At 38.8% G+C, this 27,097-nt stretch overlaps 1 protein-coding gene across 5 annotated transcripts in view; it reads right to left on the bottom strand.

The window, feature by feature from the left end:
* The window catches only part of GRIK2 (glutamate ionotropic receptor kainate type subunit 2), a 304,612-nt gene that overhangs the window by 168,797 nt on the left and 108,718 nt on the right, over positions 1 to 27,097 (bottom strand). For all 5 annotated transcript variants that reach the window (XM_038760909.1, XM_038760908.1, XM_038760911.1 and 2 more), the window contains exons 3-6: positions 22,276 to 22,443; positions 18,762 to 19,019; positions 5,373 to 5,554; positions 2,528 to 2,581 (exon numbers count right to left, since the gene is read on the bottom strand). In XM_038760909.1, the coding sequence (XP_038616837.1) occupies positions 2,528 to 2,581; positions 5,373 to 5,554; positions 18,762 to 19,019; positions 22,276 to 22,443 (662 nt within the window). The remainder of the gene's footprint in view (positions 1 to 2,527; positions 2,582 to 5,372; positions 5,555 to 18,761; positions 19,020 to 22,275; positions 22,444 to 27,097) is intronic.

Below are 27,097 nucleotides of genomic sequence, written 5' to 3'. Positions count from 1 at the left end.
CCTCATGAAGATGTTGTGGGGATAAAATGAGTCTACTTTATATGAAAACATTTTGTAAATGCAAGGCTGTTTTTCAAATAAAATGTTATTTTCATTATTAAGCTCCTTATGGCAGGGAATTTATCTACCAACTCTGTTATACTGCACTCTCCCAAGTGCCTGGTACAGTACTCTGCAAAAGTAACTGCTCAGTAAATACAATTGGTTGATTGATTATTTTGATTATAATTATTATTGTAGGGTTCTGGGAACTGATGTAAGGAGTGTTATTCCTTTCCCCAAAGCCTGCATGGGGCAAAAACAAAAGCAAATTGCAAAAAAAAATTCAGTGAATTCCTGGATTAAAATCTACTGACAGCCCCTGCCTACTATATTTAGTGCTTTGGAAAGTAAAGAGTTGGTAGATGTAATGTCTTGCCTGAAGAAGTTTACAATCTAGTAGTTCTTTTCCAGATAGAAATAAGTTCTTGTGGCCTCACTTTAGTTCAGAAGAACTGAAGAGTAATGGGTTGTGCCCACGCAGATGCCAAATTTTCTTCATGAACCTGTGTCTGTGGGCAATATTATAACTGGCCTGGGAGTCTGTCAGTCAGTCAGTTGTATTTATTGAGTGCATACTATGGGCAGAGCACTGTATTAAGTGCTTGGGAGAATATAATACAAAACACAGACACATTCCTTGCCCAGACCGAGCTCTAGAGGAGGAGACAAAAATTAATAGGGGGCTGAGGTGAATAAGGGGAGCTAGTCATGGTGACTCAGAAGGGTGTGGGAGAAGAGGAAAGGTAGGAAAAGGTATGTGATGGAATAGAAACCCTGGTTCAAGTAATGACTAAATCAGAGTATCTGAAGCTCAGAAAGTCATTCCACCTCCTGCAACATCTCTAGTCTACCACTTTATTTGGTGGCTGTGTTATCTTATTCTTTTCCACCAGTACAAGCAGATGATAAATTCAGCTTTCATCCCTCTGAATTTCCAGTGTAGTAACCTGATTGGAGGGGAAAACTTATGAAAGAAAAAATATCATTGGTATTTCTCAGCTAAACAATCTGTATTTTTAAAATCAAAAGCAGAGTCTAAAAATCTGAAGTTAGTAGCATTTGCAGCCATTAACCGAGGCCAAACAAAGGTAACGTCAGGCAAAAAGGAAAGGGTTGGGGCAGGACAGTGACAACACTGGAGACAACTGATTGAACTACCTTGGGGTGAGGCTCATTCTGATTCTCTCACCCAACTGCCAGTCTGCTTATCTAGGCTAGGTTTTGATACAGCCTTAATAGTGGCAAGGGGATGGCATGACATATCTGAGGGCTGAAAAACCATAATGCCCACTGCCAATCAGAAAATGCGGAAACTTCAGCACATGGAGAATTGAACAGATCTTAGGACAGAGGCTCAGGAATGCTCATTCGAGGTTGCCTGGGGCAATCACTGCATCCGACTCAAATCTATCAACTGTATCTATCAATCAGTGGTATTTTGGGGGGTGCTTACTGTATTGAGAGCACTGTGCTAAATGCTTAGGAGAGTACACTATAACAGACACATTCCTTGCCCACAGTGAACAGCTTGGAACTTCCAGTTAGAAGTGCAGTTATTCTCAGGGTGAGAAAGAACCTGTCTACATGTTTTGTTTTGTTGTCTGTCTTCCTCTTCTAGACTGTGAGCCTGTTTTTGGGTAGGGACCATCTCTATATGTTGCCGACTTGTACTTCCCAAGCGCTTAGTACAGTGCTCTGCACACAGTAAGGGCTCAATAAATACAATTGTATGAATGAACTCTGCCAGCAGAATTGAAGAAGCCTCACCCCACACTTAGATCACCTACAAATCACTTATTTAGAGTTTGTTCCATGAGCTATAAAAGTATTTAAATTTCAGAAGCAATAAAAAATGATGAGAATTATGTTTCTGAAGGGTGTTTTGTGTCTCAGTAAGGCACTTTGAAAAGCTCATGGCCTGACAGTTCTTCAAACAATACAAGGAAAGCATTCGACAGAGGGCAACTTGCAATGCTATTATTTTAAAATCAGCAGTTCATTTGTGCAATTGATAAGTTTTCACTGAGGTTAGCAAAGCTTTCCAACTCCTGAGATTTGATGAGAATATAAGAAACCTTGATTTTAAAAGCCCTATTCATCTTACTCCTTCAGCCTTACTGAAGAAGATACTTTCATTTTGTCTGATAAGTATGCTTTCATTAATTTCATTAATTCCCCTTCTAGTCTGTAAGCTCATTGTAGGCAAGGAACGTGTCTGTTTACTCTGTTGCATTGTACTCTCCAAAGCACTTAGTTTAGTGCTTGCACATAGTAAGCGCTCAATAAATTCCATTGATTGAAAAGCCATACTGTTTCATTCCAGTGGTCCATCTGGTCCTATATTATTCCTGTCACAACATGCTTGAAGTAATCATAAAATGGCTGACACCTTTATATCTATCCAAATGTTCAAGGATATAACCTCTTAAGAAAGGTATGGCTGAAAGACCGATCTTCAGGTTGCACATTCATATCAATTACTTACCAGTGTGGTAAAAATATAGTGATAGTATTCTGTCATCATCCCCATAGCTAAAGCCTAAAAGATAAGAAAAACAGCGATTATTGCAATATTATATAATACAATGTTACATCATACCTACACCCAAAGAGCAAATAGCAATAGAATGTACCTGGGGTTCAGTCTATGGGCCAGAAAATCATTTCTTCACCAGTAAGAGGAGATCATGCACTATTAAAGGAATTATGAGCTAGATGTTCTGAGAGAGAGGGTTGTGTAGGAAAGTGTAAGGTGGTAAATGTGAAAGTAGCTTATTGTCTTACCTATTACGGAAGGCATTAAGAGGCTGCATAAAACCTGAAATGAGCATGTTTTAGTTCAACATATTTATAGTATTCCCACTAAGAAATGTGCTCACAAGGAGTACATTTTACTTGAACAGAATTGCTAAAAGAAAACCACAGTGTGATAAACAGAGTCGGGTAGGGATAGGTCTGGCCATGAGCATTTCAAACACGTTTCCAGAGCATTAATGGAGTGAATCAATCATGAACACTATCATGCCAAATTGTGGCAATAATTTGTTTCAGCAGGCTGCTCAACAGCCATAGTTGACTCTGATGGCTTTCCAATTTTCATACACTACAAATGAATGTAATGAAGGAGGGGTATTTCAGCAGAGAGCTGCTCTCTCATCAAGAAAGAAAGAAGGAAAGGAACATGGGTTCTCCATACTTTGGAATCACCCCATAGAAGCATAGGGCAGACTGGTGATGACAACAGTGACGACAAGATTGTTGATGACTGTATTACATTTGCTAGACTATAAACTCCTTTAAACCATCTACCTCCTAATCCACTAATTCCCATTGCATTCATTCCCAATCCCATAGCACAAGGTTCTTCGAGATTGCAACCCACCATTAGAACTAATGACTATTTCTATTTGCCCAGTGGATGATGAACAAGAAATTCTCCTTAGCAACCAGAAATATGTTTAAGTGCCAAAAATAAATGGTGTTGGGCTTCAATATTTACTGTCTTGAAATGCAATCATTTCTTATTTCATATCATAATATCTGATCCAAGTCAACATTTCTGCCAGACGATCAGCTGACTCTAGCCTTTGAAGCATGCTTTCCTCTCCTCCATCTGCCCTAGCTCCACTGCGCTGTTCCAGTCTGAAGGGGCAGGTGATAACGGTGACACGAACCAAAATATGTGACTGATAAAAGCTGAAGCTGGGTCTTTAGAGGGCCATTATCTCATTAAGAAGATGGGGAAACTTGAGAAGAGAGTAAGAGGAGGAAGAAGCTGTTTCACCTAGCAGTGAGTTAGCAGGGAGTTAGAAGACTTGAGTTCTAATCCCAGCTCTGCCATTTGTCTACTGTGTGAATTGTGAGTAAGTCACTTCACTTCTCTGTGCTTCAGTTAACTCATCTGTAAAATTGACTTTGAGTCACATGGAGGACAGGGACTGTGTCTGATCTGTGTGTCCTGCACTTACTTCAGGTGCTTAATATAGTGCCTGGCACATAGTAAGTGTTTAACAAGTACCATGAAAAAAAGAAGGAAGAGAAGGATATGGAAGAGGAAGCAGGGGGTGCACCTGAATGAAGTACAAAACTGTGTACATGAAAGTGTTATTTCAAAGCCCAGGTTAAAGTATGATTGTTACTTAGAAAAAAATGTCCATCAAATTTTGGGAAAGTGACCCCAGACAAAATGCTTGCATGATTGACTGGTTTTCTACAATATCTGAGAGCCATTTTAAATCCCTAATGGAATGTGGGTCTCGCTTTAGAACATGTAAAGTAGTCTAATGCTTTGTGGTCCAAAACTGCCAAATCAAGGCTTTGTTTAAAGTGTTTTGTGCTTTATTAAGCATGAAAGAGATTTCTCTGTGCTGAGGGAAGCAGTGGGAAGAATACGACATGGCTGAAGAACTTTTCCTCAGGCACTTCTCCCTCCCTTTGTCCCTTAATGTTTTCTCCCTCTCTCACTCTACTCACAAAGAACAGATTCTCATGAAACCAAACCACTTCATATCGATCAATCTGGATATGACTGCTGAGAAACGAGAGTTCTGAGGTGAAGTGACTCCCTCTATGCAATGCCCTACCCCTTCGAATCCTCAGCTCTTCAAATCTCTCCCTAAATCCCACCCTTGCAGTATGTATTTCCTAATTAATTTTCTTCTTCCAAATAGTACCACCTGAGAAATTATGTCGTCATAGTCACCTGTTGTCCTTTTTTCCATATCAGGATGTACTATCTAAGCTACACACATAAATCTAACTTTCTTGCATTCCCTTTTCCCTCCCAACTTTAATTTTGTATCTGTCATCACCCCTTAGATTACAAACATCTTCAGGACAGGATTTATGTCCTTTACCCCCATTGTACTCTTCTAAGAACTTAATTCAGAACTCTGTAAACTATAGGTGCTCAGTATTGATTAATTAGCAGGGAAAACACTCCTCTCCTCAGAGGGGTATACACCTAGCAGCCTCAATCATATTTATTAAGCACTTACTGTGTGCAAAACACTGTACTAAGCACTTGGTGAAACTTCAGAATCTTAGATTTAACATAGACTCAAACCTCCTACAAATAGGATTATATGCATTTTTCATAAAAATCTAAACAGTCATCTCATTTTCCCCCTTCTTCTAAACATATAAAAGTAACACTGAAAGCAACGATCCTAGACTCTGCCATGTGTAAAATGATCTCAGGTTGATTTTTCATTCACTTGGGGAAAGAGCTCCTTGAGTGAAGCAAGTGAGACTGCATTTTAGGTGAAAATGTTATTAATTCATCATTAATGGGACTTAAGTGGTCTATGTGAGTGTTGGGGGGTGATTACCTGTTTCAAGATGCCGGCAGCCATTTCATGACTGCAATCAAAGATTACGTGGAACTCCTTGCCTCTTTTCATCTCTTTCAGTAAAGGCTTCGCATCCTTTGTATCAGCTGGTAGCTGACGAATTTTTAGTCGCAGATTGTACCGTGATGGAGCTTTGATGAGCTCTTGCAAACGAATGAGGCCTTTAATAAGAGAGGACAAGAAGGGAACATTGTGAAAATGGAGAATTCACCCTTCCCAAAGCAAAAGGGTTTATCGCACCAGGTATGATTCTCATACGCTCCTTCTTCAGTCAAGTCAACATTACTATGTAAATATGGAAATGGGAAACAAAGAAGACCAGTTCCTCATTCCTTTCTTGTCACTGTGATTTTTCTTCTTCAATGTTAACAGACAGTAAGCAGAGTAAATTAGGACACTTTCAGGAATATAGATACATCTCCTATTTCAAAGGAATATAAAATGATTTTAATTTAACTATTTATGGGTAGTTTATATGACACAAGGACACACAGTTTCAGTCGACTGCCACATTACGGAACACTGAAAAATAATTCAGGACAGGCTTCTGAATGAACTCGTCACTTTTTAACTACACAAGAAATGATATCTCTATTTAAGAATTACCATTAAAGGCTAATATAAACAATGAGGCCCTAAGTGTAGATAAAACAATAGAATCATGCAATTGCCCCAAATTAAGCAGGGTTTTATTTGCCAGCTTTGACTTACTGTGATTTCCAGGCAGAGAATTCTATTTAAAATGCATTGGTTCCCATCAGTGTGACAGTGCATAATATGGTTTACAGATCATTGGGCTGTAACCAACACTAAACATCACATTATTTTACTCCATTGAAAATGACAGAGTAAAGGGAGGCCTTCTTTAACCTAACAGTCATTTAGTGTTTTAAAGAGAAATGAGCTCTTGTGGAGAAGGCTATTGATAATGCAAGGCAAGGAATTAGCTGCTCTTTAGCAAAGATGCCATGAAGTCATGGGCAGGGCCTAATGAAAAATATTGAGAACACTTCCCCAAGGTCTAGGTGATGCAAAAGATTTCAATGATTTTAGGTTTTAATAACCAGCTGTAAATTCTCCAAGTTTGGAGCATTGGATTGGTTAAAAAAAAATCACTCACATTTAGTGCTTTTAGTACTTAAATCTCCCAAACTTACTTGAAAACTCCAAACCACAGCAGCTCACCCAAATACCCTTTATAATCAAGGAATACAATGATTTCATAATGGCAAATTAATAACGATTTGAGTTTGACTAACACACAGCCCTATTAATTTTCTGAATTCAAATGCCTATTAACAGCAATGAAAAAGGTTCTTAGCATGAATAGACTTTAAGTACATTTATTAAACAAAACATACATCAGTCTAATAAATTAACACATCCATAACAAGGGTAGACCTAAAAGTGTGAAGATGTGATTTGTGGTACCTGCTTAATAAGGATAGATATAACTACTAAGCAAATATGACATTCTAGTAACAACAAAAGGCAATGTTAATCATGAGAATTTTTCTATATTTCTTATAGTGAGAAAATAAGATGCTTCCTCAGGGTTCCCTTCATTGATTAATGGGAGAATAGTCTTAATTAGGAGGCTTTGGTTGAATGGTATCATGAACACTAGCCAAAAAACATTAGTCACCTTCTTAGGGAACTACATAATGCATCAAACAATCTCTGTCTACCATCACTCTATATTGTAAGCTCCTTGAAGGCAGGGATCATATCCACTATCCTAGTCTTCTAAATGCTTGTACAATGCTTTGCATGGAACAAGTGCTCAGTAAATATCATTGATTGATTGACACTTTGTGCTTCTGTTCTAATATAGCAACATCTTGAACAAAAAGACCACACACCAAAACCAAAGATGATCCTTTGAAATATTCCAGAGCTATGCAGTCTGTTCTGCTAGAATTTGTTTTTATGACATGATTGTAGGCATTGCAGAGTGGAAGAATTAGAGAATCAATCAATCAGTGATATTTATTGAGCACTTAGTGTGTGCAGGGCACTATATTAAGCACTTGGAAGAGTACAATACCAAAGAGTAGGTAGGCATGTTCCCTGCTCACAATGAGCTCACAGTCTAGAGGAAGCTTGCAGTATAGAAGAGAATGATTTTCCCACAGCACAACTATGTTCTAGTACAACACGATTCACAAATTGGTACAAGGAGGCTCAAGACAGTAAGAAATGTTTGTGTGCAAGTGAATGGCATAGATTAAGGTATGATGCTACTATGATTTCCAGCCCCTGCCTCAGTTTTACAATATTGTACAGTACTGTACACCCTGCATTCTGTATGTTTTTATGTGGTTTTGCAACTTTACAGTATTCAGTGCTCCTGGATCTGTGCCCTTTAAGTTATTGATATTCACCCCACCCTCAGTCCCAGACCACTGATGCACAAATCCTTATACCTAGCCATTTCCCCTATCTCTAATTTATTTCAATGTCTCTCTCCCCCTCTAGACTGTTAGCTTCTTATGGACAGAGATAGTGTCTACCAACTCTATTGCACTGAACTCTCCCAAGCTCTAAGTACACTGCTCTGCACACAGTAAGCACTCAATAAATACCATTATTTGATTGATGACAGAAACTAATTGGCCAAGATGTAAAATATTCTATTCATAGTGAACAAAACAATTATTCTGTTTTGGTGTTTGCATCAAAATTGGGTTAGCTGTATTGAAATGCTCCAATCCTTTTTTCCCCGAATATATTAATTCCCACAGAACTAATGGTTAATATAATGAGTTTTTTTATAACCCACGGTTCTTCAAGAATACCACTACTGCATGAGAGCAGAAATGACATGTCTTTCCATTACCATTATATTGACAAAAGATGAATGTATTAATAAAATATTCATCTGCCCTAGTCATCAGAATATAAAAAAGAGTAGAATCTTTAATTCAGTAGCATTTTTAGGTGCTGCCATTGAGGGGGGAAAAGGGAATGCTGTCACAGTTTTACATAAGAAGATGGAATCTAAATTTTTATTCCATTAAATCCTGCCCAGTGCACATAAATACATCTATCTCAAATTCAAAATACCTGCCAATGTGAGCTACTGTTCAATATCTTTAAGAGAATGGATTACAACTTATTCATGCTTAAAAATGGCCACCTAACAATCATTCCTTTTCGACCAATTTAGGTAGTCTAATTGGGCTGCCTAAGCAGCCAAATTCGATAGTCCACTGGGCTCCAGGTACAATAAACATTCATGTGATCAATCAATCAGCATCTATTGAGCATTTTCAGTGGGCAGAGCACTGTATTAGGTATGTGGGAGAGTATAATGCAAAATGATAGACACAATCCCTGCCATCAAGGAGCTTACAATTCTAGTGGAATCAATCCACTACATCCATCAAGCTACTCGATCCTGTTCTCACTAGTAATTTAAACCAATGTTGGCATTAATTCAACTGAGGTCTAGTTTTCCTTTAATATCCATTCTTCAGAGTCCTGGCCACAAATCATTCATTAGTAGCTCAAACTGCCATCGCCCCTTTGAACTCTGAATATGTTGGCTTGTGTACTACTTGGAACAGGCAAAAATCTGAGATTCAAAAAGAAGCTTTCTCTACAGATTCTCTACAATCCCTCCACACAGGGAAGAGTCTCACAAGAATCCTAAGTGATACATTATGAGAATATATCTCTTCTAAAACAGATTTTAAAAAAATCAATTTGGGTTCAGTACTGCTGTCTGAAAATGCTTTATAGAGTTGATGTGCTACACAAGGAAAAGCAGCGTGGCTCGGTGGAAAGAGCCCGGGCTTTGGAGTCAGAGGTCATGGGTTCAAATCCTGGCTCTACCAATTGTCAGCTGTGTGACTTTGGGCAAGTCACTTCACTTCTTTGGGCCTCAGTTACCTCATCTGTAAAATGGGGATGAAGACTGTGAGCCCCACGTGGGACAACCTGATCACCTTGTATCCTCCTCAGTGCTTAGAACAGTGCTCTGCACATAGTAAGCGCTTAATAAATGCCATTATTATTATTATTATTATTAGATTCCTATCTAAGGGAAGGGTAGGGTAACTAGGGGCTGGCACTGAAGGCTGAAATTCCTGAATTAAGTGTCTCATCATATAATTAATCTATCAATCCATTTATTGAGTACCAGCAGCGTACAGAGTACTGAACTGAGCACTTTGGAGGGTTTAATGAAGCTAGAAGACACAATTTCTGCCCTCAAGGAGCATACAGTCTAACAGAGAGAAGAAGAAAGAGACCACTAGAAGGACAGGTAAGCTGATTTGGACAAAACTGCTATGGGTTAGTTTCAAGCCTCCAATGAGGTTTTCCAACCTTCAACTCCTTTCTTATTGGCATATTTTTGTTTTGCAGTTTTTTGCTTTTTTGTTTTTTTACTTAAAACACATTAACAGTCTTTCATCTTCTTCTGACCAAGTCTCAAACCTCAAAAAATAAAATATAAATCCTTCCATTTTCAAACTGCCTGGCTCTTTTGAATCCTACATTACTCCCCTCTATTTCATGAGGGCAAATTGAAAATGATCTTAAAAGACTGGAGAAAATGTTAGAAAAAAACTTCAATTGGGACAAGTACATTCAAGTGGAAAAATCAAGTTCACAAATATAGGGAATTCCTTTAAAACACAGGGGTTCTTTCTTGAAGAGCCTCTTGCTATTGGAAAATCACAATCTCAAACCCACTTATTCAGTAGAGAGTAATGGGTTGGGTGGGTAGATGGCTTGAAGGTATCACCATGACTGACAAATTTACCTCACAATAAATATTATAATAATATAATAACTTTTAATGGCATTTGTTAAGTGCTTACTATTTGCCAGGCATTGTACTAAGTTCTGGGGTAGGCAGGTACAAGATAATTAATCAGCCTGGACACAGTCCATGTCCCACATGGCACTCACAGTTTCAATCCCTATTTTACAGATGAGGTAACTTAGGTACAGAGAAGTGAAGTGACTTACCCAAGGATCTGGGATTTATGTAATAATAATTATATAAATGATATACATACCTATATCACTGTGGTCTCCACAACTTAGCCAAAAGCTTTACGTCCTGGGCACTCATTGTTATTTTACACTATAAAAACTGTAAAGTCACAAAAATACAAATAATGATAATAATGGCAAATAATGGCGCTTACTATGTTCCAGGCACTGTTTTAAGCACTATACAATACCATAAGAGTGAAGCTGAGGCAGAGGCTGGGAAGTGTAACGACATCACATCCCAATCAACACCACAAAGGTGCTCAATCACTTCTTTCTACACCAAATCTACTTGTGTCAAATTGTAGATTGGGTTCCCACAGAATTGTGTAGTAGGAAGAACTCTGTCCAAATGTTACATCCAAAAAAGAGATCCCCTTTCTCCCAAGTGGTGTGATTTGATTAGCTACAATGAAGGGGAAACAATTTGCTCAGACAGATTCCTGAAAATATCCAACAGAGACTAGCACAGAACTGAAATAACCTCATTGTCTTGATGTCTGGGTAGCATCCTATTTCCTCTAATGTCTTCATTATGGATACTTCCTTTCTCTGTTTTCTCCATCCCTTCTATTAACAAGAATTGAGTTGAAGGTTTATCTGAAGCTTGCAGGAACGGAGGTTGGTGCTGCTGTTTTCAGGTTTGCCATTAATTCAGCATTAAGGAGGATCCAGAAGGGGCAGTTTGTGGGCACTCCAGCTGGCATACGCCTCCAAACAGATCAATCACAGCACCTCTTCAGCCTTCTCCATCTCCCTAGCCCAAGAAGAGAATACCCAAATCCCCAATTTCCCCCCAAGTCTGACGATCCATCTCCACAGCCTTGAAAATCATCTCTCTGCCACCTGTCTGAAGCATCAGGCCTATTCATCATTTCCTTTAATGCTGTCATTTTGCTACTCTGATGGTCAACCAAACCCTCATACAATGCACTCATAAGGGATGATTCCTTTCACTGCATATTTCCTGCTCATTTCTCACTTCTGTCTTTTGCTGTTAAAATGCGGTCAGACTGCACTGATAGACTGAAAAGAGTTGTGGACACCTGATACCCAAATCTGAATTACTCAAAAGGGAGCATGCAGATAAATGAAACCTGAAACTCATATTTGCAGTAGTTTGAGCTTATCAATGAAGCCTGGCCATTTCAAATTAAGAAGTACTAAAATCGAACAGTAATCAACAGCATTTATTGATCACTTTCCATGTGCAGATCTCTGAACCAAGCCCTTGGAAACAAGTGGAAAGAATTCCTGCCCTCAGGGAGCTTACAATGTAATGGGGAAGGAGAGCTGAAAATCAACCCTCCAGGGAAGGGCTTGGTAAATGCTACTGATTGATTTATTTCACAATGTGATTTCAAGGTGCTCTTTCCTGCTTCATCCAAATTTCTCACTTCTTCCAGAAAGAGAGATTCTATCTAGGGTGAGAGGCCAATCCTGTTTTTTTAGGGAGTCAGTGACCTGAGTATCTTACGTAGATGCTCAGGGCTTTGTCTGAAAACTCTCACACACACATACATGTACAAATGCGTGTGTGCACAAATGCATACACAGCCCGGTGTGCTGCAATTAGAGTAGGGGCTAAATCATGGTGTGGCCAACAGGTCAAAATAGTAAAGCCAGCAGCAGCAACCAGCTCAGCCAACAAAGGTCACAGATAGAAGGACCACTAAATCAATAGCATTTGTTGAGCAACTACTGTGTACAGAGCAATGTACTAAGTGCTCAGAAAGGATAAGCTTCAAATGGACACAACTTGCCAAGGAGAACCACTGGTCACATGTGATTCATGTCAAATTTGCCTATGGAAATGACACACTTGTCAACTGTGCTTCTTTAAGCATGAAGGGACAAGTTTAGGTAGGAAAGGTAATCACTTGGGTTAAGAGATGAGGCTACTGACAGGGAGGGTTTAATCAATGGGTGTAGGTTTGACACCCATTACCTTTATCTCCCTCAGTCTCTTCCCCCACCTTTTCTCTTCTTCTTTCTCACTCTTTGTTGCTCCCCAACTTATTTTAACAATTTCACCTCATTTCATCAAAGGAAACACTTCCTCCTATGGCAGATGGTAAACATATGATTACGTTACCACAAAAATCTGTGTTGGCAGAAGAGATGAGTAGCCTTAAGAGGGGTTTGAATAAATTAATGGATGAAAAGTCAAATATGCTAGAAAAACACCATGTCCTAGTGGAAAGAACACAGGGCTGAGAGCCAGAAGATTGAGTTCTAATCTTGGCTCTGCCACTGGCCTTCTGTGTGACCTTGGGCAAGTTATTTAATTTTTCTGTACCTCAGTTTCCTCATCCATAAAATGGGGATTAAATACCTGTTCTCCATCGCTCTTAGATTAGGTGAACAAGGACTGTCTGATCTGATTATTATGCATCTACTCCAGAGCTTAGTACGTGGCATATAATAAACAAATAACACAGTTATTACTATTAGAGTTAGGGAGTCTATGTTTTAGACCCACTCAAAAAAAGATTAGCACAGTGCTCTTGGACTCATGCTACTTCTATTAGGGAAATCGAGGTGCTGAAAAAAACCCAGAGCAAATAATGAGAGATCTGAAACCATCCCTGTGCATCAATTCATTTAGTTTCAGATTTCTTCACTTTTTTTACTTTGTTTATTGAGCAACTATGTGCAGAGCATTAAAATGGATGAGGATAATTATACAATAGAAATAAGACTGTAAGCTCGTTTTGGGCAGGGAACATGTCTAGCAACTCTACCATATTGTATTCTCCCATGTGCATAGTGCAGTGCTCTGCACACAGTAAGCACTCAATAAATAACACTGACTGATTGATTATTGGGAAACTGAATGAGGTAAGTTAGCAGGAGGTTTGGGAGACTGACAGAATGATGCTCCAACATGGCATTCAGATGCAGACCCAAATGAAGGTGGGCAGGGCACTATGATGTCCAACCCTCCCCAAGGCTTAGAAATCTGTGCCAACCACAGATGCCACATTCAACACTTAGAGTTGGTTCACTAATGCAACCATTTTGATCTAAAATGGCAAGACAGCATTATTGACAGTAAGATGCGGGGATACATTTGGTCTGACCACATTAAAGCAATATTTGTCACATAACACTGTCACTGAAAGAATACATCAGGGGAATGGATGACAGCAAGACACTTAAACAGCTGCCTTATTCAGCTGCTGATGGTAAGATAATCACTCAACTGTAACATGACCCCAGAAAATCCTCTTGAGGGTCAAACGTGAGATTTCACTAACCCACAGTCATTTATCTAGACTGAAATTATGAATGATGTATCTAAGCTAAAATCAATACCCATGGTTTGAAAATATGAGCCTGTAAATAAAGTAACTGACAAGGAATTGAATTGCTGAATATTGAATTTGACATTTTGTATTTCCTCCATCTAACCAGCATGTCTATCTTGCTTTTCCTTTACTTTCTTTTTAGAGTGGTAGGTAACAATTGCCACAAAAATTCAAATTGTCAATTCTGTGGTGTTTCCAGTGACAGTGTATGGAACTGAAAGCTGCACAGTGAAAAAACAGGCTAGAAAGATCATCGGGTTTTTTTTATATGTGGTGTTGGAGACGGCTTTTACGAATACCATGGACTGCCCAAAAAGCAAACAAATGGATTTTGGAGCAAATGAAACCAAAGTGGTCTTTCGAAGATCAAATGAATCGACATAGATTAACATATTTTGAACACATAATCAGGAGGACTAATTCTCTGGAGAAAACATTAGTGCTAGGAAAAGTCCAGGGAAAATGTGGAAGAGGCAGACCAGCAGCCAGATGGATAGAGACTATAGCAATGATAACGGAAGGACCGTTAGAGAGGTTGCGGATTATGGCAGAGGACAGGGCATTCTGGGGAAATTATATCCATGGAGTCTCTATGAATCGTAAACGACTCGATGGCATTTATTAATAATAATAATAATAAGGTTCCCCATACCCTTTGCCAGTTTTCTTTTAGCATTTTTTTCCAAAGCACACGTCATTGTGTGACGACCTGTTTGCACAAATATCTCAGCAAGGAGACTTAATACAAAAATATGTGGGCAACACCAAGAAAGTTACAGGGATACTGATTCAGACCCGGTCCTTGGCTGGCAGGAAACTCCAAGTCATCCAGAGATAGGGTAAATTCAATATTATGAACAACAACGATTCACTACATAAGTGAATCCACAGTGGCCCATCACTGTGGAGGTGGGAAGAGTTTCTGGACTTATCAGAATCACACTGTTCTGGGGCCTACACTGACACAACCCTGAAAACATTCCAGCTTTCCCTCCTTCATTGTCTCTTCATCAGTGGAGAGTCATGTGGGTGGGTAGTTGGTTGTGGCGCGCCCTCCAAGAAGCATGGCTTAGTAACAGATGGCTTGAGTTACTTCTATCCTTCCCTTTCCCTCTATTCTTGCTGTGGGTGTGAATGTTTGATAGGGAAGGAAGGAAACAAAGGATTAGATACTGACGCTGTTGTAATCCCGATGATGTATTTTGTTTCTGCCATGCAACCTGCTTTTTTAATCCCATTGTGTCTGCTTGGATTTTTGTCTGACTCTCTTGCCTCAGTCTGGAAGTGACTAAATTTCAGATTCCTTACGGAAGTCATGTTCCTTTCATACAAATGACACTTACTATTGGCTTTCTTCTTCTAAAACAGGAAACAGAGAGAGCTTTCAGTAGCATTTTCCTCTTTTTTGATTTTTTTTGTGTCAAATCAATGTCAGCCAAAAACACTCTCTAAATAAAGTTTAGGCTCAACTTAAACTGAGTTGAACCAAAAAGTAGCTTGGCCTAGTAGGTACAGCACAGGCCTAGGAGTCAGAAGAACTACCCCATCACTTAGTATAGTGCCTGACACATAGTAAATACTTTATGAATACCATTAAAAAAATATTTTCTAAGCATTTCAATGTCACACAACAGTCCTGTGGTAAACCCATCCTATGACATACCTACCTCTTCTTATAAGACTTTTCAGCCAAGAAAATACAGGTCTACCTCTAGGTGGAAGTAACTTAGATAAGTTCAGCATTGAAAATATACTCTAAGGCTGCTCTTCCCATTGTTTGCCATCTGAACCAGGGCTCTGCATACTGTCCTACACACAACAGAGGACCCAGCAGGAAATCTAATGACCACTTCTCCCCAGAAAGTACAGCAATGAAGGTGAAAACAACGTTTTAAACATACCAGCTATTTAGCCAATTCCATTCTAGGCCAGCCCAAATGAAATTTAAAGAACTAATTAATTTACAATTGCACACAAAAACTTATTATTAAAACACACATTTTAACATGCTTTAAAATTACATGAAAAATTCATCAAAAACTTCTTGTCATCTTTTTGTCATTCTGAAATGAGAATTAAACTTTTAATAGAATTGACCTTTTGTCTAAAATGAAAAGAAATTTCCAGTATACCATCAGAAACAGCAAAGAGTACTTCAGAGAGCATTTTCTGCGGGCTTAATTTGGCTCCAAGAAAAAGTTTCAGTCATCTAGATCAGTGATACTGTAACCCTTTTGAAAATCTTTAATTCACCAAACTCTGTAATCAACTATAACTTAATAATTAGGTTAACACAAAATTGCTAATTGTATTTGCTCTTGGAATTAGAGAACCCCAATTTAGAAATACTCTGTTCTTAGAAAGGATAACATTCAATGATTCTGAAACCAACTGGCCCCAGCACCTGAAATCCACTCAAAATAATCTGATAGTTTCATAGCATAGCAAAACTACAAATTCAGCCAAATAAATGAGTAAAGTTCATTGACAGAAAGACAGACATATGTCAACCCAAAATTTAGTATTTTGTCATGAAATAGGTCAATTTGAAAACACAACTGCTTTTAGTGCTTTAATTTTTTATGGATGATACTTAAAATAGTATATTTAGTCAGCTTCTATATTATGGCCACATAGTTTCAAATTCTTTTTGAAAAGGAACAGATTCATTCTGGAAGATGTTTTCTGGCTGAGGAATCCTCCACATGTTCAGTATTGATGCCCAGACCAGGAAATCACATTCACACATATTATAAAAGTCTCATTAACGGTGACCTAAATCCAGTCCTAAATGGAAGCCACGATCATTGGTTGGATGGGAATTCCCCTTCTTCCATCCCTCCAAAATTATTTGATTACTGTAGTTTTTCATTTTGGTCATTGCATTATTTCCTGATGCCTCAAAGCAAGGGAATATTTGGAGAATGAAGGGGTGGGTGTTCCTAGTTCATGTTATCTTATGAGAGGAGAAGCAGAAGAAGCAGCATGGCCTAATAGAAATGCCCTGGACCTGGAGTCAGAGGACCTGGGTACTAGTCCTCACTGCCACTTGCCTGCTTTGTGACCCATGGAAGGTCACAAACTCAGTTTCATCTGTAAAATGGGGATTAAATAACTGTTCTCCTTCTACTTGGATTGTGAGCCTCATGTGGGATTGGGACTATTTCCCACCTGATTATCTTGCATCTACCCCAGCACCTTGTGCAGTGCATGGAACTGAGTAAGCATTTTAAAATACCACTATTAATACTATCATTATTGACATAAGCAAAGCACTCAACTTTGCCTGTGAAACTGTGATTTCAGCCAAATCTCTAGAATTGTCTGGATAATTCATTACCACTTTTACTGACACCGTCTTCCCAAACCTCTGATTTAACCTTAGAGAACTGGCTAACATAAAAGATAAAATAGGACAGATGGGTCTTGTAGAAAGGGAATTGTCATAATTTATAATGTTAACCTGACCAAAACCAAATAAATATTTTCACTCAAATTGACTAAGGTGAATTCTGTCCCAGGGAAGTGGGACCATCACCATCAAAAATAATTCCTGATCTATAAACGAAACCTGGGTTTGGTGATATGCAAGTAAACACTCACAACTCACTGTTGATATTGCTTCCAAGCTGACACACTCCTAATTTATTTTTAGTTTATCTCTAAAATGAGTCATATGCTACAGAATGATTGACAGAAACATGGTTTTATTTCAGAAGCCAATTCTTTTCCATCGTTTTTGGACATCGTTCAGAGATCCAACAGACTTTTGTGATGCTTAAAAGCATTCATCCAAGACCACAACAAATGCTAATTATCATGAAAATAAGCAGTTGTTGTTCACATCATTCTAATGATTTAGCCAACTCCAGCACTATAACTCACAGCATTGTATCTGCTTTTGAAAAAAGTGCCTGCAGAAAAGTATAATTATCATGCATCAAACTGGACAACACAATGAAATAGACAGGAATTTGAAATGGAAGGAGCAGAATTAGTGACATATAGCTTTGGGCAGGGGTTGGGAGGAAACATAATTGCACTGGCTCACAAAAGTCCTAAAGCAACAGTAGATACTCAAGTCAGAATCCATTTAGATTGAGTCGTAATTTTCAACTACCAATGTGAACCACGGCATCTCCTTTCAAGTCCTCACTGCCTGCATGGCCATGCTTTGTGTCCTCATGGCTCTCAGGGATCAAACGATCAGTAGTATTTACTGAGCATCTACTATGTGCAGAGCACTGTACAAAGATCTTGGGAGAGTACAACAGAGTTAGTGAGTAGACCATCCCTGATCTCAAGTAGCTTACAGTCTAGCAAAAGAGTGTACAGTCAATTCCCCCACAGGTTGAGTATTCACTTTGCATGTGGGATCAATGCTGTTGGGGAATTAGGGAATATTTTTTTTCCAATAAGGTGTAGCTGGCTAAATAGAATTCAACTCAGTGTCAGAAGAAACAGTTGAGTGTGTCGGCAAGGAAACATTCAAGGTGAGCATTAGAATGCAAGTTTTCCTCATTGGGAGATTAATCAAGAACATAACCCAAGCAATTTAGGAGAACTCCCTTCAGACAGTGAACTCTTTGAAAGCTGCAAACATTTGTCTTGAATATGCTGTACAGTCTCCAGCACTTACTATGGTGCTTTGTAAGCTGTAGGCACTCAGTAAATATCAGTGCCAGGACTCCTTGCTCATCTATTATTTTGCCTTCCATCAACTATCCTCTTTCAAATTTTATAAGCAGAGGAATCATGTTAAATTGTCAATGGAATTAATTCTCCAGGTAAGGCTAAATCGAGCTGTTGTCACATCTTCCCTTCTACTTGCCAGCCTTTTTTGCCAGGTAGGAAAGATGTGTTTTTCTTACCCAAATCTTCACTAATCACTCCTCCACCCTACCTCCCCAAACAGCTGTGGTTCGCACATGCAGCTGGGTAAAACTGGTTATGCTGTAATTACCTACAGTCACAAAGAAGATAAGTTCTTCCAATGCTCAGGAGTTAATATGGAAACATACCCACCCAACACAGCTAACTGAATTCTTACCAGTGCTGTCGTCGTAGACCACTGTGACCGTCTTCCACTTGAAAAACTGGACCAGGTCCAGAATGGCCCGGCTGAGCGAAGAGAAGTCTGGGTAGAGACTGACATAGAAGGAGTCCTTGTTGTCTGAGACTTGATGCTTCCAGCGCGTCTGTATGTGGGGGACGCCCAGGGCATTGCAGATGGACTGCACTGCGTTGGCCGAAGAACTGTGAGAAGGCCCGAAGATGGCGGCCACTCCAAGGGACAGCTGGTCACAAGCTGGGGAGGAAAAGAAAGCCATCAAAGATAAGAGAAGGCTAGCCAAGATGCCAGTGAATACCCTCTAATTCTATTCACCCATACTGTTTCCTGAAAAATAGATGAAAAAGTTTATCGTTTCTTTTTAATTTGACAGGTTAATCACTAGTGTTTTTCTTGTTTCCCAAATCAATCAATCAGTGGTATTTATTGAATACCTACTATGTGCAGAGCAATGTATTATGACCTTGGGGGAGAGTACAATACAACAGAATTAACAGACAGGTTCTAGTTTACTTATGTATGATTTCTGTTTTAAGCCTTAGCAATTCAACAGTTACCTCTGCCAGATATCATCATCATCATCAATTGCATTTATTGAGCGCTTACTGTGTGCAGAGCACTGTACTGAGTGCTTGGGAAGTACAAATTGGCAACATATAGAGACAGTCCCTACCCAACAGTGGGATCACAGTCTAAAAGGGGGAGACAGAGAACAAAACCAAACATACTAACAAAATAAAATAAATAGAATAGATATGTACAAGTAAAATAAATAAATAAATAAATAGAGTAATAAATATGTACAAACAGGTGAGAAGCAGTGTTGCTTAGTGGAAAAAGCAAAGGCTTGGGTGTCAGAGGACATGGGTTCTAATCCCAGCTCTGCCACTTGTCTGCTGTGTGACCTTGGGTAAGGCACTTCACTTCTCTGTGCCTCAGTTACCTCATCTGTAAAATGGGAATTAAGACTGTGAGCCCCACGTAGAACAACCTGATCACCTTGTATCTACCCCAGCACTTAGAACAGTGCTTGGCACAAAGTGCTTAACAAATACCATAATTATTATTACAATAAACTCAATGTGGGAATCCAGGCTGCAGAGACCAAAGATTCTGCTGGGATGTTGGTCAAGTGAGATAGGTAACCTACACTCAGTACATATGAAGGCCAAGAGGTAAAACCTTTTCTCCAATCACAGAATTTGTGTTCACAGAATTTTACAATTATCTTTGAAACACAAGAGTCTTATAAAAATTCATAAATGGAATGCATTGGTGTTCTGGTGGTGAGTGACAGGGGAGGTGCTTCTTCTTTCATCTTCTATCACCTTACTGAGAAATTTCTAGAGCTCCTGTGACACCTCTTTTGTGTAGAGAACATTGTGCCCTGGAGTAAAGGTGCTCTTTGCTGGGCCTATTTAGCCAATGATTTAATAAATAAATAATCAATAATAATAGTAATAATAAATAAATAATCAAGTGTAAGGTTTTCTATAATGAATCAGGTCAAAGTGTATCATGTCTTTGTTAGAGGATTGTTGCTCACTAATGGAAATAATTATTAACTTTGTCACCTATCCAATTCACCAACCTGGGTTTCCTAGCCACTGTGGGCAGACACAGTGACAAAAGTGTTCATTTTCAGTAGCCTGAAAACCCAGAAGTGGCTTTGAAATATGTTAAAATCATCTCTTTTCTTAGAGGCCTGAACTCAGAAATACTGCAGACTTTGATAAGCACAAGATAGCTACAAAGAAAGGGATACAAGCACTTAGTACAGTGCTCTGTACACAGTAAGTGCTTAAAAATAAAATTGGTTGATTGAATTTCATATTGAGCAGCCACATTTTTCCTGAGCTTCCATTAATGCCGAGAGGCTTGATGTACAGAAATCTTACAGAGCAAAATGAGAACATAACAAATTATTGCCCTCCCAGGTAAGCTGGCCATGTTTCTGTGATACTGTTGGGTCCAATACCTTTAGAGTGGAAATAGTAATGAATGAACTCTCAGTGGGAGCAAAGCACTGTATTAAGCACCTGGGAAGTATAAGCAAGCGACACATTCCATGTCCACAAGATAAAACCAATCTTGAAATAGATTAGCTTCAAATAGTCTTGAAAACACTATTCTTTAAGGAATCCTTCTAATAAAAATGGGTATTTAGTACAAAAGTACTAGATGAGGAGAACTTAACTAAATAATGGTACTGAGGTTATTTCCCAAACCCTTTCTTCATGTTTGTTTCTTCTGTAGGATGGGTTCTCCCCTATTTTGTTTTGGAATTGCAGGCAGGAAGTGAATTCTTATCTTCTTCCCGAAGGCATAAGACTAGAGCATAAGACTAGAATGTAAAATGTAGCAGATTTAACAGCTCAAAAAGTAACATTACCCCATAAAACCTATCACCATTTTGCCCTATAAACTTCATCCTATTTCGCACCCTTTTCGATGATGTTCTCTCACCTTTTTCAATCAAGAAAAAGTAAAATAAATTATAAGGAGGATCTGCCCTAAATACAACACAAAGGACACCTACCAATTTGGTCTGTGGTCTAGTGAGCTCCTGGAGGACACAAACTATCTCTTTCACTTCCTACTTCCCCACAACAATTAGACTCACATTCCTACTCATACTAAATGCTGCTATTTGAGTAAGAATTTCTTGATAAAATGTATAATTCACCAAGTGATTTTGTAGCTTTACTATAGCTTTAAAATATCACTGAGGAAATTCAGAACTTTGACCTGGTAACTACTGAAATACAGTTTCCTTCATTATATCAGTTGTTACAAGAAATGGAATTTTAAATGTTTTTTCAAGCTCTTGAGGAAACATAGGTGATATACATTGTTACCTGGTTTGGGCATTCAAGCATATCTGAAAGGAACAATGGATCAGAATTAAGGATGTGATCAAATATTTGCCCCCCTCCCCTTTTGACTCTGAGCCTCATGTGGGCCAGTGACTATGACCAACTTGATGATGTAGTATCTCCCCAGTACCTACTATAGTGCTTGAGCAATAGTGAGCACTGAACAAGTACCATGAACAATCATAATTATTATCATTATTGATGATATTATTATTTTGGTACTTGTTCAGTGCTCACTATGATGATATTATCGATGATATTATGGTACTTATTATATGATATAATTATTATATCATCCTATTTGACATTAAAAATGAGGCACAGAAAATAAATCCCATTTCAAGTCTCAAAATAACATTAGAGCAATTTTTGGTTTTGTCCCAAGAGCTTTAATTTGAACCTTCTTGAATGAGACCAGAATTTTGAAAATGTTCAATTCACAGAGTGCTTTCTATGAAACCAGATAAAAAACCTAAGTTTGAGTTGAGTCAGGAATTGAACAAGTCAGTAGAAACCAAAGAAAACTAGGGTACTGAAGAAGTTGATATCTCCAGGTCAACTCCCAAATATCAGAAGTTTTTAGCTAGACAAAAATTACATGACATTCACCATATTACCTTTTTTGGATGCTTCAAAACTGTCATAGAGATTTATCTTTTGGGTATCATAGGTTAGTGTGGTGTTTGGCAGTAGAGTTCTGTTTCTGTTGATTGTGTTCACGGCAAATCGGAAGGCTAATTCTTCTGCTCCCATTGGGCCAGATTCCACATATTCAAATATACCACCTGGTAACAATAAAAGAATAATTAGTCAAGTTAAATAAAACAGATGGAATGTTTTGGGCTGTGAGTCCATTTTTCTGTCATACAACGGATGAAGTCTAACTAGCTTATGCCTATTATGGCTATTCAGCAGCAATTACCCAATCAATCAATCTATAAACATGATCGATTGATTGGGTAATTAGTGCTGAATAGATCTCTGGTTACGATCCCAGTGATAACTGGAATAACCATAATGAACAGGTATACACGAATATAATAAAGCTGTAAAAGGGAAATTCTGCCAAAAGGATGACTTTATCCAGGCTACTGTGGCTTTGAAGACTTAGCATTAGGTATCTATGTTTTTCAAGGAGACCAAAACACAAGCCACAACCTTCCTGCTATTACTTTGTAAAAAAACAATGACCTTCCATAATGAAAGCCAATATGCCAAATAGTTATATAACAGGTGTACAATGAAAAAATACATTATAGAATTGGAGCTCAAAGCCACGAGTAACTATCCAGATCACATAGGTGAAAATAGAGATTATTCAGAAAATTCAGTCAACCATGCACACTGTTGTAACTGTGAAGATCTGGTTCCAGTATTCCTGATTCATTTTTTTTTTTTGATGGAAAGTAATATCCCAGTAGAATTTCAAGCAATACGGTTATCACACTAGAGTTTGAGGTAAAAATGCTACCAGATTTCTCTAATTGGTCAAACAGAATAAGAGAAGAACTGACATGAACTGGATGAGAATTACAAGTTACTCTGAAGCTGTGGGATAAACTGAGAAAAGAAGCATGAAAACTGTGAAGAAAAACAGTGTGAGCTGCAACATTTTCAAAATTTTTCTCCATGAGGCAGAAAAATTGCAAACAGGACTGAAATTCTGCAGGATACAGTAACAAACACTTTCAGTGTGTCTATTGGGTTTTGTTCGCCTCCAAAAGAAACAGGAAAATTCCTGTGTCAAGGGATGAAGTTTTGCATTATTAACTGCTGCAATTCTGTGCAGGAATCATTGGTTCTCACTATAAAATGAGAGTGGCAGCCTGAAAACTATACTAAAAAATTCAAAGCAATAACAAAATGTTTTCTCTTGTAACAGTCTTGCAAGATCGGCTTTTTTCATGATTTGATAGAAGTTTCCTGCTTAACAAATCATATTTATTCACCAGAAATCTATTTCTATTAATATAATGTGACAGATGTGTGAGTGCATTCATTCATTCAATCGTATTTATTGAGCGCTTACTTTGTGCAGAGCACTGTACTAAGCACTTGGGAAGTACAAATCAGCAACATATAGAGACGGTCCCTACTCAACAACGGATTCATACTCTAGAAGGGGGAGACAGACAATGAAACAAAACAAATAAACAGGTGTCAATACCATGGGGGAGACAGACAATGAAACAAAACAAATAAACAGGTGTCAATACCATCAGAATAAATAGAATTATAGCTATATACACATTAATAAAATAAATAGAGTAACAAATATGTACAAATATACACAAGTGCTGTAGGGAGGGGAAGGAGGTAGCGCAGAAGGGGGGCATTGGGGAGGGGAAGAGGAGGAGAGGAAAAAGGGGGGGCTCAGTCTGGGAAGGCCTCCTGGAGGAGGTGAGCTCTCAGTAGGGCTTTGAAGGGAGGAAGAGAACTAGTTTGGCGGATGTGTGGAGGGAGGGCATGGGCCAGGGGTCGATGGTGGAATGGGTGAGAACGACACAGTGAGGAGGTTAACAGCACAGGAGTGGAGTGTGTGGTTTGGGCTGTAGAAGGAGAGAAGAGAGGTGAGGTAGGAGGGGGTGAGGTGATGGACAGCCTTGAAGCCGTGAGTGAGGAGTATTTGCTTGATTCGAAGGTTGACAGGCAACCACTGGAGATTTTTGAGGAGGGGAGTGACATGCCCAGAGCATTTCTGTACAAAGATAACCCAGGCAGCAGAGTGAAGTATAGACTGAAGTGGGTAGAGACAGGAGGATGGGAGATCAAAAAGGAGGCTGATGCAGTAATCCAGTTGGGATAGGATAAGAGATTGAACCAGCAAGGTAGTGGTTTGGATGGAGAAGTACCAGTTTGGACGGAGAAACACCCAAATTTCTCATAAGAGATCTTTAGACTTTGACTCTAGGCACTGATGTTTGGACAGTATGTTCTCTGAAATTTTCCAGAACATTTTCCACATTGCGGATATTTAGTAAATTATTATTATTATGGTATTTGTTAAGCATTTACAACGTATCAAGAAAAATTCTAAACACTGTGTTATATGTAAGTCAATCGGGTCAAACACAGTCCCTAGCTCATATGGAACTCAATCTAAGTCGGAGGGAGATCAATTTTTGAATACCAATTTTACAGCTGAGAAAACTGCAGCACAGAGAAGTTAAATGACTTTCCCAAGGTCACACATCAGGCAACTGGGGTAGGTGGGTTTAGAATCAAGGGCCTTTGACTCCGAGGCCCAGGCGCTTTTCCCTAGGCCGCATTGCTTTTCCAATGTTAGCTCAGTGTATCCTCTTTCTTCCACGATATCTGCTGTAAGCCCTCCCATCGAGGTAAAAGATATACACTACATGTCCTTTTCCCAGTACAGTTCCAAGCTCATAATTCCCAAACCTGGTGCTCTTAGAGAAGCTGATTCAGAAGTCAACTATCAGGGAATATTGTAAGAATATCGGTGCGCAGCCTAGTCTGTTGGAAAAGAATTAGACTATGCCCTTTCTCCACAAAGTTTAAAAACAAAACTTTTTTTGAGCTTTACAAGCTCTGCTGCTCCCAACCTGTTCATCTGTATTGGATGGAAAATAGATATTAATTTGTTCCTGCAGATGGGTCCTTAAACTATGGTGAAAGGACCGGAGATGCTCAAATGATATTAATTTTAAAATAGAAGCACTACACTCAGATGAAAAATGGCAAATGACTACTTAAAATATTAGCAATTTAAAACCTAAAAATGATGAATTCCAATGAGAGAGGCAGAAATTTGAATAACATCAAGATATAAATAGAACTGATCAAAACTGAGCTGGTAGGGGAGATAGTCCTATGAATATTCACTAGATAATAATGATGGCACTTTTTAAGTGCTTTCTACTTGTCAAACACTGTGCTAAATGCTGGGGTACATACACGATAATCAGATCACACACAGTCCCTGTCCCAGTATGAAGAACACATATAAGGCAGAGAACATGAAAAATCATTTCCTCATGATTCTATATCTTCATATGGATGTCCCGTATGACTTTAAAGCACTCAATCAGTTCACCCCTCCTATCTTACCTTGTTGATTTCCTTCCAAAACCCAAACTGCAGATATTTATCTGACTAGCTGGGGAGATACTTTGGCGGTGATGATATTTGAGGAATGCTAACCAAAAATAATAATTGTAGTATTCGTTAAGCACTTGCTATGTAAATACAAGGTAGATATAAGATAATCATGTCAGACACAGTCCTTGTCCCAAATGGGGCTCACAGTAGGAGATATAACAGATAATGAATCCCTATTTTACATATGAGAAAACTAAGGCATGGAGAAATTAAGTGACTTGTCTAAGGTTATGCAGCAGGAAATTGGCAAATCTATGATTAGGACCCAAATCCTCTGACTCCCAGGCTCGCCTGCTTTCCCTTAGGTCATGCTTTTTCTCTGACTAGAAAGCAAGATCCCTGAAAAGTGGCTGGAACACACTGTTCAGTGCATCACAGTTACATATCTTGTATTTACATAAAGCACAAATCAGAAGAAAGACATTTGGTTCTGAACAATTCAAAAATCAGCTACTATTCATTGCTTTGTTTATCATGATGGGTATCCTGATCAGCATTTTCAGACCATCATGAACCATGCCTAGGTTTAGATATTTATGGAGGAAAAGAGATGATATCCCAAGACTGTGAGTTGATCCAGCAAACCACACAGGGAAAGAGGCCATCTGATAACCAATTCTGCAAATATTCAAATACCACATTCATTCATTCATTTATTCAATCATATTTATTGAGCACTTACTGTGTGCAGAGCACTGTACTAAGCACTTGGGAGAGTACAGTGTAACAATAGACACATTCACTGCCTACAAGGAGCTTATATCCAGAGGGGGTGACAGGCATTAATATAAATAAATAAATTATAGATATGTACATAAGTGCTGTGGGGCTGGGAGAGGGGATAATAATAATAATAACAATAATAATAATAATAGTATTTGTTCAGTGCTTTCTATGTGCAAATCACTGTTCTAAGCTTTGGGGAGCATTCAAGATGATCAGGTTGTCCCACGTGGGACTCACAGTCTTCATCCCCATTTGACAGATGAGGTAACTGAGGCACAGAGAAGTTAAATGGCTTGCCCAAGGTCACACAGCTAATAAGTGGCAGAGCCGGGATGAATAAAGGGTGATGCAAAAGGAACTGGGAGAAGAGAAAGGAGGGGCTTAGTCAGGGAAGGGCTCTTGGAGGAGATATTGAAGCAAGGGAGAGTAATCATCTGCCAAATTTGAGAAGAGAGGGCTTTCCAGTCCAGAGAGAGAAAGTGAGCGAGAGGTCATCAGCAAGATAGAGAAGCAGCATGGCGTAGTGAATACAACCTGGGTCTGGGAGTATAATAGGTAATAGGTTCTAATTCCAACTCCAATATTTGTCTGCTG

This window comes from Tachyglossus aculeatus, chromosome 19 (genome assembly GCF_015852505.1).
Source record: "Tachyglossus aculeatus isolate mTacAcu1 chromosome 19, mTacAcu1.pri, whole genome shotgun sequence".
In the NCBI taxonomy this organism is placed as follows: Eukaryota; Metazoa; Chordata; class Mammalia; order Monotremata; family Tachyglossidae; genus Tachyglossus; species Tachyglossus aculeatus.
The sequence above is the reverse complement of the archived record's forward strand: the minus strand, read 5'-3'. Positions and strand labels throughout refer to the sequence as shown.